General features: G+C 34.1%; 1 protein-coding gene across 1 annotated transcript; it reads left to right on the top strand.

The window, feature by feature from the left end:
* Positions 1-35: 35 nt before the first annotated feature.
* Positions 36-1,948, top strand: LOC134854613 (splicing factor YJU2-like). The gene is made up of 3 exons (XM_063870954.1): positions 36-357; positions 653-911; positions 1,237-1,948. The coding sequence occupies exons 1-3, from the start codon at positions 41-43 to the stop codon at positions 1,879-1,881; spliced, it is 1,221 nt and encodes a 406-aa protein (XP_063727024.1). The 5' UTR covers positions 36-40; the 3' UTR covers positions 1,882-1,948.
* Positions 1,949-16,021: the final 14,073 nt, after the last annotated feature.

Genomic DNA, 16,021 nt, shown 5'->3' with positions numbered 1-16,021 from the left:
TTTAAGCATCTCAATTTCTTCTGAATTTTTAGATTGAGTGATGACTGAACGAAAAGTGCTGAACAAATACTACCCGCCCGACTACGACTACAGAAGAATCCCGAGACTGAAAAGGGAGCGAAACGCGCAATGGGTGCAGCGAGTCATGGCTCCATTCAACATGCGATGCAACACGTGTGGACATTACATATACAGGGGCACGAAGTTCAACGCCAGACGTGAAACGGCGATGGGTGAGACTTATTTGGGCCTGAAGATCTTCAGATTCTACATTCGGTGTCCAATGTGTTGTGGAGACATATCGTTCAAAACTGACATCGAGAATCTAGACTATGCTATCGAGACAGGTGCAACCAGGTACGTCGCTATTCGGTCGCTACTATTGGTCTTTCATTTTGGCTATGCTGCTTTCTTTGGAACTATCTTTAGACAGTTAACTTTCTAAAATTGAATGAGCTAGGACGAGCAAAATAACTGATTCGGTCAATGTCAAAACAGGCTGTTTTTCAATCTACTGTTTTTGTGGGCAATAAGGCTGAAGAGTAATAAAAATTAGCGAATTGTTTCAAAACTTCCGGAAAAAATGTTAGAAACCAAACTTTATGAACAAAATTTTACGTAAACAGACAAAGAGTTTCATTGTTTTCTGCAGGAATTTCGAAGCTGCCAAGTTGATCGCGGCTGAGGACAAGCGCAAACAGGAAGAAGTCGCGGCTGAAGAGGCTAACAACCCTATGGCAGTGCTTGAGAATCGAACCCGGGACTCGAGACGAGAGATGGAGATCATGGAAAACCTGGAGGAGCTGAAAGAGCGGGCGGACAGCAATGCGACAACGGACTTGAATGACCTTATAGGTAACAGTCTAGCCAAACAGCAGCAGTTGTTGTCACAGATTCTACTCAAGCAGGAGGTTAGTAGTCCTATCAGGTTGGCAGCGTAGTCTGTAAATCCAAAGTAGGCTGTAATTTCATGTGCAGGTGGCGGGCCAAAAAAAACGATGATTACTCGAGGAAGCGGGAAGGTTGATTGAAGTCTCTACTGTAACGCTGACAACACATGTTTTTCATTTTTGATGCATGGTCGAATTATAATTACTGGGGTTTTCCTTGCTCACATCTAAGCGATCTATAAATTATCGGAAATGGAGAGGGGTTGGATTGTCGCAAATCGCGTATAGATTGTTTTTTTTTTTCAAAACTCTCATCGATGTATTTTTACAAGTTTGAGTGTTTCAGGAAGACGACGAAGCTTTTATCAGTTCCCTTTATGAGCAAACGAGTGACGGAACACGCATTAAGCGAATAAACACATCTATCTACGAAGCAGAAGTTGACTTGGACGATTGCGACGCTCTTCCCAATCTGCTAAGTGCCCCTTCGTGTAGCAAAGCATCCACGGATATTTTGTCTGCAGATGACGAAGAACCAAGTTGCAAAGTGATCAAAAAAGACAGCAAACAATCCAGTAAAACATCGAAAAGTTCCTTAAGTGGACTTGTCAAGGTGAAAACGAAAAAAACTGATGCGAGTATTAAAGTGACGCCAAGTTGTAAATTGGACAATGTCGCGAATCACACTAAACCATGCGAGATATCTGTTAAACCGGTCGAGTTTAGTCAAATAGACAAGGAATTGGATAAATCGGATGCTCGTTTGAAACCTGAAACAGATGTTAGGGATGTAGAAAGTAAAGAATCTTTTGAAGCAAATGGCAAATCGGATTCCAAAGCAATAACTGATGGCAAAGTGGCCGCTAAACCTGCATGTTCACTGATGCAAATTCCTTCCTCAAGTGAAATTCCTTCTTCAGTGGCTCCTAGTTCTTTGTTATCATTAGGAGCCTACAGTGACTCTTCTAATAGTGATGATGGAGATGGATGAGTTTAAAACCATGAACGTTGTGATTGTGTTTTATAAATTACATGGAAGTAAAGTGTTAATTGATTTTGATTAAACCAATAGTTTTTACTTCCTACATGAAATTCTAGTAAACTGAGGAAAAAATACAGTTAAACACCAAATATGTTTGTTCAATAAAAGCATATAACAGGGTTAATTAAATAGCGTTTACCTAAAGCTAGAAGAAGCACTTGTGTACAGAATTCGAAAATGTGGAACGCGATACATTTTACGCGAAGTTATACCTAACAAGACCGCTCGTCTTAAGTCGAAACTCTGAACAATCCGACCGGCCAATCACTTATTTTTCGAATGTTTCCGTGTTTTTAGCCGCGTACAATGCCAAAAATTACCAAGGATGCCGGTTACGACCTTATTCTCAGAAACTTTTATTTTATTATTTATTTTTTCTCATGAGTCTTTTTTTTGCGTCGTGTGATAATAGAACTATAAGAACGCATAGAAGTTAAACGAATCAGGCATTAACGACTACAGTGTCTTCAAAAAATGAATGAACAAAAAATTGAAAAAAAAAATCAGTTTTTTGCTCAACATTTTTTTTATTTTTGAAAGTCTTTTGTCACAGAAGCGCTAATTTAAGCTTTCAAAATTAGTTTTCATTCAAATAAAATCAAGTTATTTTCAACCTCAATTGCTTATTTTCATATATAACAAAAGTTAATTCACTTTGGGACAAGTTTTCTAATGTTTTCAAAAATTGTTCGGATCACGACTGAAAATATTTTAAAACGATATATCTCTTGACCCAGTACGGTTGCCAAGAATTTTTTTTTGATCTAGAACAAGTTTCTGTTGTTCCAGAAAGCATGTCTAAAAATCGTGTATGCTCTGAATCGATCATTTTCGGCATGTTTGATGCAAAGTTTCCCTCCCAAAGTGCTGAAAAAATAATTTCACATTGAATTAAGGCAAGCTAATTGGCCACATTTTATTCAATATTTGACGTTAAACATTTTTAGTTTTTATAATATCCAACTTTTGAAAAAATGACGGAATATTTCTGCTCGGGTCGACCTAGCAGTTTTTGACATGGTAGCTTGGCAATTTTCGTAACTAGCATTTTTGACAAGTTTATTAAACAGTCTGAGAGCTTATGATACCCATGGCTAAAAATTAAGTTAAGTGGTTTAAATTAAGGACTATTTTAACGTCATTATCTTAATTTGTGATGGTTAACACGACGGGGTTAGGAAATTAGATGACAAGCAAATTAGATGGCTCCAATAAAACGGAATTAAGACGTTAAATTTTTTTTGCAAATAAACGTCCAAAAATACAAAAAGAGTGTAGAATCCTTTTGCACATCAAATTATTCATTTAAAATGATTTATAAAACGTTAATCGGAATATTATAAAACATTTTTGAAATGCATAAATTATACAATTACGATATGTGAAAAATTGATTCGCATTTAAGAAAGCTCGAACGAAAGTTAATTGAAGTCAGCGAAAGTTAATTGTAGTCAGTAAACAGTTTTCACACACGTTAACAATACAGTTACGTCTAAATATTTTCCTATTTTGTAGTTTTACATCGACTTCCCGGTAAACACGCTATATTTTTCGTCCATCATAGTTTTTCAAATTGAGCTGAGACAAAGCAATTTGCTCATATTTTTCAGCTTCCGAAGAAAGTTTTTTTTACTCAATGTCAATTTTCAATATTTAACTGCGTATATGACGGATTTCTTAAATACCATTTGAAGCATATAAATGTCTGCGGCTGAAATGTGAAAAAATTTCACCTGTTATCATTTTTCGTAAAGTTATCGGGGTTTGAAATATGCTAATTTGGGATATTCAAACTGCGATACTTTGCGATCTTATAATACGGGGAAGCGGCGTATTAATGCGTTAAAATTGAACTGAGGCAAGTCGTTTGGTCTTATTTATAGGATAGGAGACGCTAAATACGTGTTTTTGTATTTTTCATCAGCGTGCAGAGGGATAAATTGAAAAAAAAAAATTGAATGGCCTTAAAGTGCAATCAGAACATTAAGCGCTGCATCCTGAGCCTTATTGATACGTATCCGCAAATTATATCACTTTGTGCTTAAAGAATTTTTGGGGATAAACTTGAGAAATAAAAGAAAATTCAAAATCTCTTTTTTTGAACAAGTTTGTTATTATTTTATGTTGAATAGCCTTTGATCAACGTTAGAGGGCGGTATGAAGATTCAAGGTTTTCCCCTGATGCTAGTAGTTTTGCTCCTTCTAATGTTGATTTTCTTTGCGATCCTTATGAGTTAAATATTGTATACGTATATTTTCTCACTAAATAATTCAAATAATAATTCAAATTCAATTTTTTCGGACTATTCAACATGGTTTTTCAAGTGAGACATGCGAAGTTCTTGAAGAATTTCTTGAATAATCTGATTTTTCTTCACAGCCGTCTGAAATTGAAGTTCCTTGCCATCAAAAGTGGTTTGAATTGAAAGCTCTGTGCTAGTTCTCAACTCAAATTTCGAAGTTTATATTTACAGGAACAATAGAATGAAAATCTAAAGAACTAAGTTTGAACAATATCAGTAACTCATTTATGCTTCTAAATGAAAATAGCTGTTTGAGAATGAAGTTTGAGGTGTGAAGAATTTTAAAAAAGACTTCGTTTAATTGAAAAGAAATGTATATGCGCCTGGCTGTATGCGACATTTTAATGTGTTATATGTTGATGTTCATTTTTAAAGTGTCAATCAATGTACCGAAGAAACCTATATAAGTCGTAGTATATTCTCCGTTTATTTTTTCAATTTTGTATTTTAGTGGTTTGACTTTGATATTTTTTCAGGTTCAAGTTTATCATTTATTAGAATGGCAGATTATGTTCTCTACTTAAGTAAGTAGAAATGGCGCGAAAAAAGTGAATGATCTTTACGTTCGAAGGTCAATTTTAATTTATGGATTTACACCGTAAAAAACACCCATTGATCCAGTTTTCTCGAATTGGTTTTAAAAAAGAGTTGATCGTAAAGTTTTCTTGTAATTTGATGAGCTTCAACTTGATATTTGAGTTTCCAATTTCTTTTATATTCGGGTTTAGTTGAGTTCATTGACTCTTTTCCAACTGCTTGTTGACTATGTCTTGGCTCAATGCTTACAAATGGTCGAGTAACGCTCTAGTTTCTCTTCTTTTACATTAACTCATTTCCCATTCCCTTTTGGTTCCGTTCCTTTCATTAGCTTTAATTATTGCAGCTCAGTAATAATCATGCACGCCGTAGAAAGTTTTGATTTCCTACCGGCTAGAGTTACCACTGCAATACGCAAGGGTATTTCATCCGGGTACTGTACTTTTCCTTCTTCCCATAAACTACCGCATCTGCAGGGCTTCTGTAATAGTTGAAACTGCTTATTTTTCCCATTTGGCGTTAAAGTAACGTCCATGCTTGAGGCGACACAGGTCAAAAGTTCGATTCAGGTCACGAACTAATTTTGCCATCTGCTATAATCCATTTTTTGGTCAAAAAGTATCATTGGGTTATCATTTATCTGCTCAGTCACCAATTGTTGGTTCGTTGAAAGGGCGATTTTTTTTCACAAACTATGTCTGCTTCAATGGAGTTGAAACCTTACGGTTGCAAATTCATTTTTTCTGACAAACTTTTTTCACCGTTACTTCAATGCTAACTTCACACCGGCAGTTGTCTTCCTAGACACATTTTCCTCCCACAAAATGAATTTTATTCGATTGCGGATGGTCGATTAGTCTAGAAGCATAAATAAGCTTGGTTTTCTGAAAAATTTTCAAATCAAAGTTTTCAATAATTTTTTTTTGAATCACTGCTAATTGCTTTGATTTTCTATTCAATCTATGTTAACTAATTTTGGTTTTCATTGCTTAAAAGTTTTATAAGTGAATTTTTGAGATTGTTTTTATGTCTCCATGTCCTAATTTTAAATGTCAATGCTGCGATTAGCAAGCGTTATCAAATCGGAGTATAAATTTTTTCGGGTCAATAACTAGTTTAACAAAATCAATTGAACCACTGGTGATGCTGCTATGCTGCTGACTTGCACAATTTCATGAAAATCCAAATGTAACTACGGGGTACTAGTTACTAATCATGCTAGATCTAGAAGCTCTGTCGGTTTAGTTTTCAAATTATGTAGTCTAGTTTGCATACGCTATTTATATAGCTATCGTAGATCCTATGTGTGTGTTAAATAAAATTTTTTCATATAGGTTTTTTTGACGAAAATGTTCGCCACAATTTAAAAGGAATTTCGCCTTTTTTTTCGAAAACATTTTTTAAAAAAATTTAAAAAAGATTCGTACTTATGTAAAATTTATGTCAACAGTTTTGAATATTATGCTCGTGATTAGCAAGCGTAATCAATTTGGAACAAGATTGTTTTATAAACAATTTGTCAAACAGAATTACTCAATCGTTTTCTCAAATCTGCCATTTCGTCAATGAACAGATATATTTTGATCATTTTTGCTAATCAATATTTCTTGATTTTATTTTTAGTTTCACCAAATCTGATTCGAAATATTATTTGTCTTTTTTTGGGATTGAAAGTTTTTCCGCTTCATGCCTGATAGGCTTAGTGGCCGCATTTTGCGCCGTTGGATGGCCGAAACAAGTTTCTTACGTGTTAATCTTTATTCTATAAAAGGATAATTTTTCTAAGTTATCAAGTTTTTTCATGATTTTTTGCCTCAATGAGTTTCTGCTCAAAATTTGTCGGTTTTGTTACCGCGTGATTTTTTAACTGCAAAGCGAACTATGGTAGATTCAATTTTTGTCGACATTTAAATTTTTTTTTTCGACTTTGAGGCTTGCGTAGCAATTTGTGCCTGCTAGTTTGGCATGCTTTGTTCGTTTGTATCGCAAGTGGCTTATATCTCAGAAACATCAAAAGAGCTTCAAAACAATGACAAAATAAATGAAAGCGCTGGATTTTGTTTGTCAAGAAAGTTTTCTGAAAAATTGAAGCGTTTTCTCTTGGTAAATTCTCTTTTCCAATTGGCAGCCTGGTATCAAGTGCTCCGAGCATCAACTCTCGTTACAAGTTTAGTGAGGGCGTTAAAACTTCGTGATGTTTCTATTTTGTGAATATTCAGTTTTGCTATCATTTTTTTCCCTTGCGATAAGCTGGGGTGTTGCAACCGGATATTAGAATTCTTCTCAAAAACAGTTTAGTTCACAAGATTCCGCAGATGATTTACTTGGCTTCATTCTAGTTGCAAAACTAATCTTACACCGCGCGCATCTGATGTAGAGGTTTTCCTCCCACAAAATGAATTTTTTTCGATTGCGATTGGTCGATTAGTCTAGAAGCATAAATAAGCTTGGTTTTCTGAAAAATTTTCAAATCAAAATTTTCAATAATTTTTTTTTGAATCACTGCTAATTGCTGTGATTTTCATTTCGATCTATGTTAACTAATTTTGGTTTTCATTGCTTAAAAGTTTTATAATTGAAATTTTGAGATTGTTTTTATGTCTCCATGTCCTATTTTTAAATGTCTATGCTGCGATTAGCAAGCGTTATCAAATCGGAGTATAGATTTTTTTGGGTCAATAACTAGTTTAACAAAATCAATTGAACCACTGGTAATGTTGCTATGCTGCTGACATGCCCAATTTCATGAAAATTCAAATGTAACTACGGGGTACTAGTTGATTAGATCTAGAAGCTCTGTCGGTTTAGTTTTCAAATTCTGTAGTCTAGTTTGCATACGCTATTTATATAGCTATCGTAGATCCTATGTGTGTGTTAAATGAAATTTTTTTCATATAGGTTTTGACGAAAATTTTCGCCGCATTTTAAAAGGAAAATCGCATTTTTTTTCGAAAACATTTTTTAATAAATTTCAATAAAAAGATTCGTACTTATGTAAAATTTATGTCAACAGTTTTGAATATTATGCTCGTGATTAGCAAGCGTAATCAATTTGGAACAATTTTGTTTTATAAACAATTTGTCAAACAGAATTACTCAATCGTTTTCTCAAATCTGCCATTTCGTCAATGAACAGATATATTTTGATCATTTCTGCTATTCAATATTTCTTGATTTTATTTTTAATTTCACCAAATCTGATTCGAAATATTATTATTTTTTTGGGATTGAAAGTTTTTCCGCTTCATGCCTGATAGGCTTAGTGGCCGCATTTTGCGCCGTTGGATGGCCGAAACAAATTTCTTACGTGTTAATCTTTATTCTATAAAAGGATAATTTTTCTAAGTTATCAAGTTTTTTCATGTTTTTTTGCCTCAATGAGTTTCTGCTCAAAATTTGTCGGTTTTGTTACCGCGTGATTTTTTAACTGCAAAGCGAACTATGGTAGATTCAATTTTTGTCGACATTTAAATTTTTTTTCCGACTTTGAGGCTTCCGTAGCAATTTGTGCCTGCTAGTTTGGCATGCTTTGTTTGTTTGTATCGCAAGTGGCTTATATCTCTGAAACATCAAAAGAGCTTCAAAACAATGACAAAATAAATGAAAGCGCTGGATTTTGTTTGTCAAGAAAGTTTTCTGAAAAATTGAAGCGTTTTCTCTTGGTAAATTCTCTTTTCCAATTGGCAGCCTGGTATCAAGTGATCCGAGCATCAACTCTCGTTACAAGTTTAGTGAGGGCGTTAAAACTTAGTGATGTTTCTATTGTGTGAATATTCATTTTTGCTATCATTTTTTCTCTTGCGATAAGCTGGGGTGTTGCAACCGGATATTAGAATTCTTCGCAAAAACAGTTTAGTTCACAAGATTCCGCAGATGATTTACTTGGCTTCATTTTAGTTGCAAAACTGATCTTACACCGCGCGCATCTGATGTAGAGGTTTTCCTCCCACAAAATGAATATTTTTCGATTGCGAATGTTCGATTAGTCTAGAAGCATAAATAAGCTTGGTTTTCTGAAAAATTTTCAAATCAAAATTTTCATTAATTTTTTTTGAATCACTGCTAATTGCTGTGATTTTCTGTTCGATCTATGTTAACTAATTTTGGTTTTCATTGCTTAAAAGTTTTATAATTGAAATTTTGAGATTGTTTTTTTGTCTCCATGTCCTAATTTTAAATGTCTATGCTGCGATTAGCAAGCGTTATCAAATCGGAGTATAGATTTTTTTGGGTCAATAACTAGTTTAACAAAATCAATTGAACCACTGGTGATGTTGCTATGCTGCTGACATGCCCAATTTCATGAAAATTCAAATGTAACTACGGGGTGCTAGTTACTAGTCATGCTAGATCTAGAAGCTCTGTCGGTTTAGTTTTTAAATTATGTAGTCTAGTTTGCATACGCTATTTATATAGCTATCGTAGATCCTATGTGTGTGTAAAATGAAAATTTTTTCATAAGGTTTTGACGAAAATTTTTGCCACATTTTAAAATCGCAAATCGCCTTTTTTTTCGAAAACATTTTTTAATAAATTTCAATAGAAAGATTCGTATTTATGTAAAATTTATGTCAACAGTTTTGAATATTATGCTCGTGATTAGCAAGCGTAATCAATTTGGAACAATATTGTTTTATAAACAGTTTGTCAAACAGAATTACTCAATCGTTTTCTCAAATCTGCCATTTCGTCAATGAACAGATATATTTTGATCATTTCTGCTATTCAATATTTCTTGATGTTGTTTTTAATTTCACCAAATCTGATTCGAAATATTATTTGTCTTTTTTTGGGATTGAAAGTTTTTCCGCTTCATGCCTGATAGGCTTAGTGGCCGCATTTTGCGCCGTTGGATGGCCGAAACAAGTTTCTTACGTGTTAATCTTTATTCTATAAAAGGGTAATTTTTCTAAGTTGTTAAGTTTTTTCATGATTTTTTGCCTCAATGAGTTTCTGCTCAAAATTTGTCGGTTTTGTTACCGCGTGATTTTTTAACTGCAAAGCGAACTATGGTAGATTCAATTTTTGTCGACATTTAAATTTTTTTTCCGACTTTGAGGCTTCCGTAGCAATTTGTGCCTGCTAGTTTGGCGTGCTTTGTTTGTTTGTATCGCAAGTGGCTTATATCTCAGAAACATCAAAAGAGCTTCAAAACAATGACAAAATAAATGAAAGCGCTGGATTTTGTTTGTCAAGAAAGTTTTCTGAAAAATTGAAGCGTTTTCTCTTGGTAAATACTCTTTTCCAATTGGCAGCCTGGTATCAAGTGCTCCGAGCATCAACTCTCGTTACAAGTTTAGTGAGGGCGTTAAAACTTCGTGATGTTTCTATTTTGTGAATATTCATTTTTGCTATCATTTTTTTCCCTTTGCGATAAGCTGGGTTGTTGCAACCGGATATTAGAATTCTTCTCACAAACAGTTTAGTTCACAAGATTCCGCAGATGATTTACTTGGCTTCATTCTAGTTGCAAAACTAATCTTACACCGCGCGCATCTGATGTAGAGGTTTTCCTCCCACAAAATGAATTTTTTTTCGATTGCGAATGGTCGATTAGTCTAGAAGCATAAATAAGCTTGGTTTTCTGAAAAATTTTCAAATCAAAATTTTCATTAATTTTTTTTGAATCACTGCTAATTGCTGTGATTTTCTGTTCGATCTATGTTAACTAATTTTGGTTTTCATTGCTTAAAAATTTTATAATTGAAATTTTGAGATTGTTTTTATGTCTCCATGTCCTAATTTTAAATGTCTATGCTGCGATTAGCAAGCGTTATCAAATCGGAGTATAGATTTTTTTGGGTCAATAACTAGTTTAACAAAATCAATTGAACCACTGGTGATGTTGCTATGCTGCTGACATGCCCAATTTCATGAAAATTCAAATGTAACTACGAGGTGCTAGTTACTAGTCATGCTAGATCTAGAAGCTCTGTCGGTTTAGTTTTTAAATTATGTAGTCTAGTTTGCATACTCTAATTATATAGCTATCGTAGATCCTATGTGTGTGTAAAATGAAATTTTTTTCATAAGGTTTTGACGAAAATTTTTGCCACATTTTAAAATCGCAAATCGCCTTTTTTTTCGAAAACATTTTTTAATAAATTTCAATAGAAAGATTCGTATTTATGTAAAATTTATGTCAACAGTTTTGAATATTATGCTCGTGATTAGCAAGCCTAATCAATTTGGAACAATATTGTTTTATAAACAATTTGTCAAACAGAATTACTCAATCGTTTTCTCAAATCTGCCATTTCGTCAATGAACAGATATATTTTGATCATTTCTGCTATTCAATATTTCTTGATTTTATATTTAATTTCACCAAATCTGATTCGAAATATTATTATTTTTTTGGGATTGAAAGTTTTTCCGCTTCATGCCTGATAGGCTTAGTGGCCGCATTTTGCGCCGTTGGATGGCCGAAACAAGTTTCTTACGTGTTAATCTTTATTCTATAAAAGGATAATTTTTCTAAGTTATCAAGTTTTTTCATGTTTTTTTGCCTCAATGAGTTTCTGCTCAAAATTTGTCGGTTTTGTTACCGCGTGATTTTTTAACTGCAAAGCGAAGTATGGTAGATTCAATTTTTGTCAACATTTAAATTTTTTTTCCGACTTTGAGGCCTCCGTAGCAATTTGTGCCTGCTAGTTTGGCATGCTTTGTTTGTTTGTATCGCAAGTGGCTTATATCTCAGAAACATCAAAAGAGCTTCAAAACAATGACAAAATAAATGAAAGCGCTGGATTTTGTTTGTCAAGAAAGTTTTCTGAAAAATTGAAGCGTTTTCTCTTGGTAAATTCTCTTTTCCAATTGGCAGCCTGGTATCAAGTGCTCCGAGCATCAACTCTCGTTACAAGTTTAGTGAGGGCGTTAAAACTTCGTGATGTTTCTATTTTGTGAATATTCAGTTTTGCTATCATTTTTTTCCCTTGCGATAAGCTGGGGTGTTGCAACCGGATATTAGAATTCTTCTCACAAACAGTTTAGTTCACAAGATTCCGCAGATGATTTACTTGGCTTCATTCTAGTTGCAAAACTAATCTTACACCGCGCGCATCTGATGTAGAGTTTTTCCTCCCACAAAATGATTTTTTTTCGATTGCGAATGGTCGATTAGTCTAGAAGCATAAATAAGCTTGGTTTTCTGAAAAATTTTCAAATCAAAATTTTCAATAATTTTTTTTGAATCACTGCTAATTGCTGTGATTTTCATTTCGATCTATGTTAACTAATTTTGGTTTTCATTGCTTAAAAGTTTTATAATTGAAATTTTGAGATTTTTTTTTATGTCTCCATGTCCTAATTTTAAATGTCTATGCTGCGATTAGCAAGCGTTATCAAATCGGAGTATAGATTTTTTTGGGTCAATAACTAGTTTAACAAAATCAATTGAACCACTGGTAATGTTGCTATGCTGCTGACATGCCCAATTTCATGAAAATTCAAATGTAACTACGGGGTACTAGTTACTAACCATGCTAGATCTAGAAGCTCTGTCGGTTTAGTTTTCAAATTATGTAGTCTAGTTTGCATACGCTATTTATATAGCTATCGTAGATCCTATGTGTGTGATAAATGAAATTTTTTTCATAAAGGTTTTGACGAAAATTTTCGCCACATTTTAAAAGGAAAATCGCCTTTTTTTTCGAAAATATTTTTAAATAAATTTCAATAGAAAGATTCGTACTTATGTAAAATTTATGTCAACAGTTTTGAATATTATGCTCGTGATTAGCAAGCGTAATCAATTTGGAACAATATTGTTTTATAAACAATTTGTCAATCAGAATTACTCAATCGTTTTCTCAAATCTGCCATTTCGTCAATGAACAGATATATTTTGATCATTTCTGCTATTCAATATTTCTTGATGTTGTTTTTAATTTCACCAAATCTGATTCGAAATATTATTCGTCTTTTTTTGGGATTGAAAGTATTTCCGCTTCATGCCTGATAGGCTTAGTGGCCGCATTTTGCGCCGTTGGATGGCCGAAACAAGTTTCTTACGTGTTAATCTTTTTTTACTATAAAAGGGTAAATTTTCTAAGTTGTCAAGTTTTTTCATGATTTTTTGCCTCAATGAGTTTCTGCTCAAAATTTGTCGGTTTTGTTACCGCGTGATTTTTTAACTGCAAAGCGAACTATGGTAGATTCAATTTTTGTCGACATTTAAATTTTTTTTCCGACTTTGAGGCCTCCGTAGCAATTTGTGCCTGCTAGTTTGGCATGCTTTGTTTGTTTGTATCGCAAGTGGCTTATATCTCAGAAACATCAAAAGAGCTTCAAAACAATGACAAAATAAATGAAAGCGCTGGATTTTGTTTGTCAAGAAAGTTTTCTGAAAAATTGAAGCGTTTTCTCTTGGTAAATTCTCTTTTCCAATTGGCAGCCTGGTATCAAGTGCTCCGAGCACCAACTGTCGTTACAAGTTTAGTGAGGGCGTTAAAACTTCGCGATGATTCTAATTTGTGAATATTCAGTTTTGCTATCATTTTTTTCCCTTGCGATTAGCTGGGGTGTTGCAACCGGATATTAGAATTCTTCTCAAAAACAGTTTAGTTCACAAGATTCCGCAGATGATTTACTTGGCTTCTTTCTAGTTGCAAAACTAATCATACACCGAGCGCATCTGATGTAGAGATAACACGCTAGCTTAAGACGACTCCAGCCGGGGCCTTTTTTCAAAGTAGAAATTTTCAGCTTTTCGGACTATCGTCCGATTTTTAATTTTTTGTCGGCTTAATATCCGTAACACTCTTTTTGAAGGTTGAGCTTTCTTTGCATTTCCTGAATGGCGTTTATAAAGCTTCATTGGTGGAGCTAATTGAATTCCAAGATTTTCTGCGCAAGTTTAGTTTTTTTGAACATGAAAAATTTATATTTAAAATTTTTTTTTGCTCCTATAATCGTACTTCGAATTTTCACGTAAGCGTTGATAATGCTCATGATTAGCAAGCCCTAATAATTCTGAACATATACTTATTCTTGTAAGCAACTTGTCCAACAAAATCACTGAATAATTTTCTCAAATGTTCACTTCGTCAGACATTTTAAACGCGCTTGCTTTAAGACACGCGTTTTATTCAATATTTGTTTTTTAAGGTTGGTTTTAAGTTTGCCAACTCCGATTCGGTTCGTTTTTTTTACTTTTTTTCCGTAATTCGGCTTTTAAGTTTTTTCATTTTATTTTTAATTGGCTTAGTGGCATCATATTGCATCCTTGGATGAGCGAAATAAGCTTCCTATGCGTGATTTTACTAGGGGGTTGAATAAGTAAGATATATTTTGAAAGATTTATTTTTGTGAAAACAGTTTCTTTGCTCAACGGGTGTCTGCTTTAATACCGCTCCGTCGGCTTTAATACCGCTTCGTTTGTATGCAAATTTAACTTTCAGTTTTGTATTTGCCGTGTTTATTTTTCAACTAAAGAACTTTGTTCAAAACAAAGATATGTAAAATTTGATAGATCTTGCTTTAGCGGCTTTTATCTCAATTTCTCTATGCTAGTTCGTCATGCTATTTTTTGTATTGTATCGTAAGTTTTTTTCTATCGCATGCTATATTTGCCGTCTTAGTTGCCACAGCATGGACCTTCATTCTGCTGCAAGCATTTTTTTTTTAAACTTTTAAATGCCGGTGATTGTGTTGCTGAACGTGTCTTCTTCAAATTGAACATCATTTGAGACAAATATTCGAAATTCTAGTTGTGGTTGTCATATTTCCACCAAAAAAATCCACACAGTGGCCTTCGTTTCATTTTTGTCTGCTACCTTGCAATGCTAAATTTTTGACGTGTCCCAAAGGGTGCGACGATAAGCGTCGCTTCTCGCATGCTTAAAGTTTAACGGTTAACATGGACAGCATTTCGCAGCGATTTTTTACCGATGATATTCTATTTGGTTTAGGCAGTTTATATTCCGCGAAGAGTGGAATTCGAATAAATCTCATGTTCAAAATTCTTTTTGAACTTAAAACATGGATGAAAAAGGCAAAAAACAGTGGTAGCTATAATGCAAGCACGTCAACTTATACCGTTAAATTTTTAATAGCAATAAAGTTGAAAAGCCAGCTTCACAGCAAATTTCGTGTCATTTAGTCTGAAAATCGAAAATATTCACACCAGCTTTTCTTGACATTGATACAACTTTTTTACAATCCGAATCACGGCAAAAAGGGCTTAAAAGTGATACACGTTACCATCAATCAGTTTTCCTTGAGGTATTCATAATTGGCTGGAAAAAAATTCAAAAAATGAACCCTAATCGATAGTTCTTTTTCACTCTTTGAGAGATATGGAACAAAAACAGCTTTCTGGTGTGTTAAAATTTTTGTATATTAGATAAACAAATTTGTTTTCTTGGAAGGGTTGTTGTTGAGCTATTCAGCTATTCCATCCTTTTTTACACAAGCAAAGCTTGTGTGATATTACGAACTCTTTTTGTTTTTCAACCTAAGTCGCAAATATTAGTGCTCTTTTTGAAAGTGCTCTTTTATTGCAGTATATGCATAAGATCAATAACCAGCGATTAAGTACAGCAAATACTAAGGATATTAACACACACTATTGTAGTACAAATAGCACTGTAGCTTCAAGGTGTTATGGTTCTGTAGCGTAGAGGTAGGGAAAGAGACCAGCAGCAAAATAAGAGGGTTCGAACCTCAGCAGGGTCGCATGTGTTTAATGAATTTTTTCGTATACTAGTTAAAATGCTCGTATACTAGTTAAAATGCTCGTATACTAGTTAAAATGCTCGTATACTAGTTAAAATGCGTCCGCTCTATAAATTGAGGCATGTTAGTTGGTAAATTTCTTTTCAAATTGACTGCTAATGCGTCATAATTGGCTTGCTTCACTTAACAATTATGTAGACTCATAATTGGCGTGCGTCACTTAAGAAATTTGGTAGACCCAAAGTTTTACTCATTCAGTTTTTCCCAGTAGCGTTGTCGGTCATATTTTTGCTTGTGTATGCGAAGTGCAACTTCGCCTCTGTGTGTAACGATTTTGATGAAGGCGTGGGTGAAAAAGTTACGTCTCCTTCTTTCAACTGAAAGTTCGAGGCCCACCATGATCCGTGCTGGTTGGCTGAGGGTGAGGCAAAACTACCCACTTTTGAAAAATAACCACAAAATTGCATGTGATTCGTAATCAGGATCGAAACAGCGGCTCTCTCCGTAAAGTGCTGAGCAGCTTATATATTGGTCCTTTCCCTCGTCAATAAATATCTTAATCGTATCCAGCT

Source organism: Symsagittifera roscoffensis, chromosome 1 (assembly GCF_963678635.1).
Source record: "Symsagittifera roscoffensis chromosome 1, txSymRosc1.1, whole genome shotgun sequence".
NCBI classification, from domain to species: domain Eukaryota; kingdom Metazoa; phylum Xenacoelomorpha; order Acoela; family Convolutidae; genus Symsagittifera; species Symsagittifera roscoffensis.
Note: the sequence above shows the minus strand (reverse complement) of the source record. Positions and strands in the feature narration are given on the sequence as shown.

Bases quoted from the DNA above. Each gene is read 5' to 3' on its own strand.
- LOC134854613 (XM_063870954.1), top strand. From the start codon at position 41: ATGACTGAACGAAAAGTGCTGAACAAATACTACCCGCCCGACTACGAC. The intron at 358-652 runs GTACGTCGCTAT...TGTTTTCTGCAG, and splicing joins ATCGAGACAGGTGCAACCAG to GAATTTCGAAGCTGCCAAGT. The intron at 912-1,236 runs GTTAGTAGTCCT...TGAGTGTTTCAG, and splicing joins AGATTCTACTCAAGCAGGAG to GAAGACGACGAAGCTTTTAT.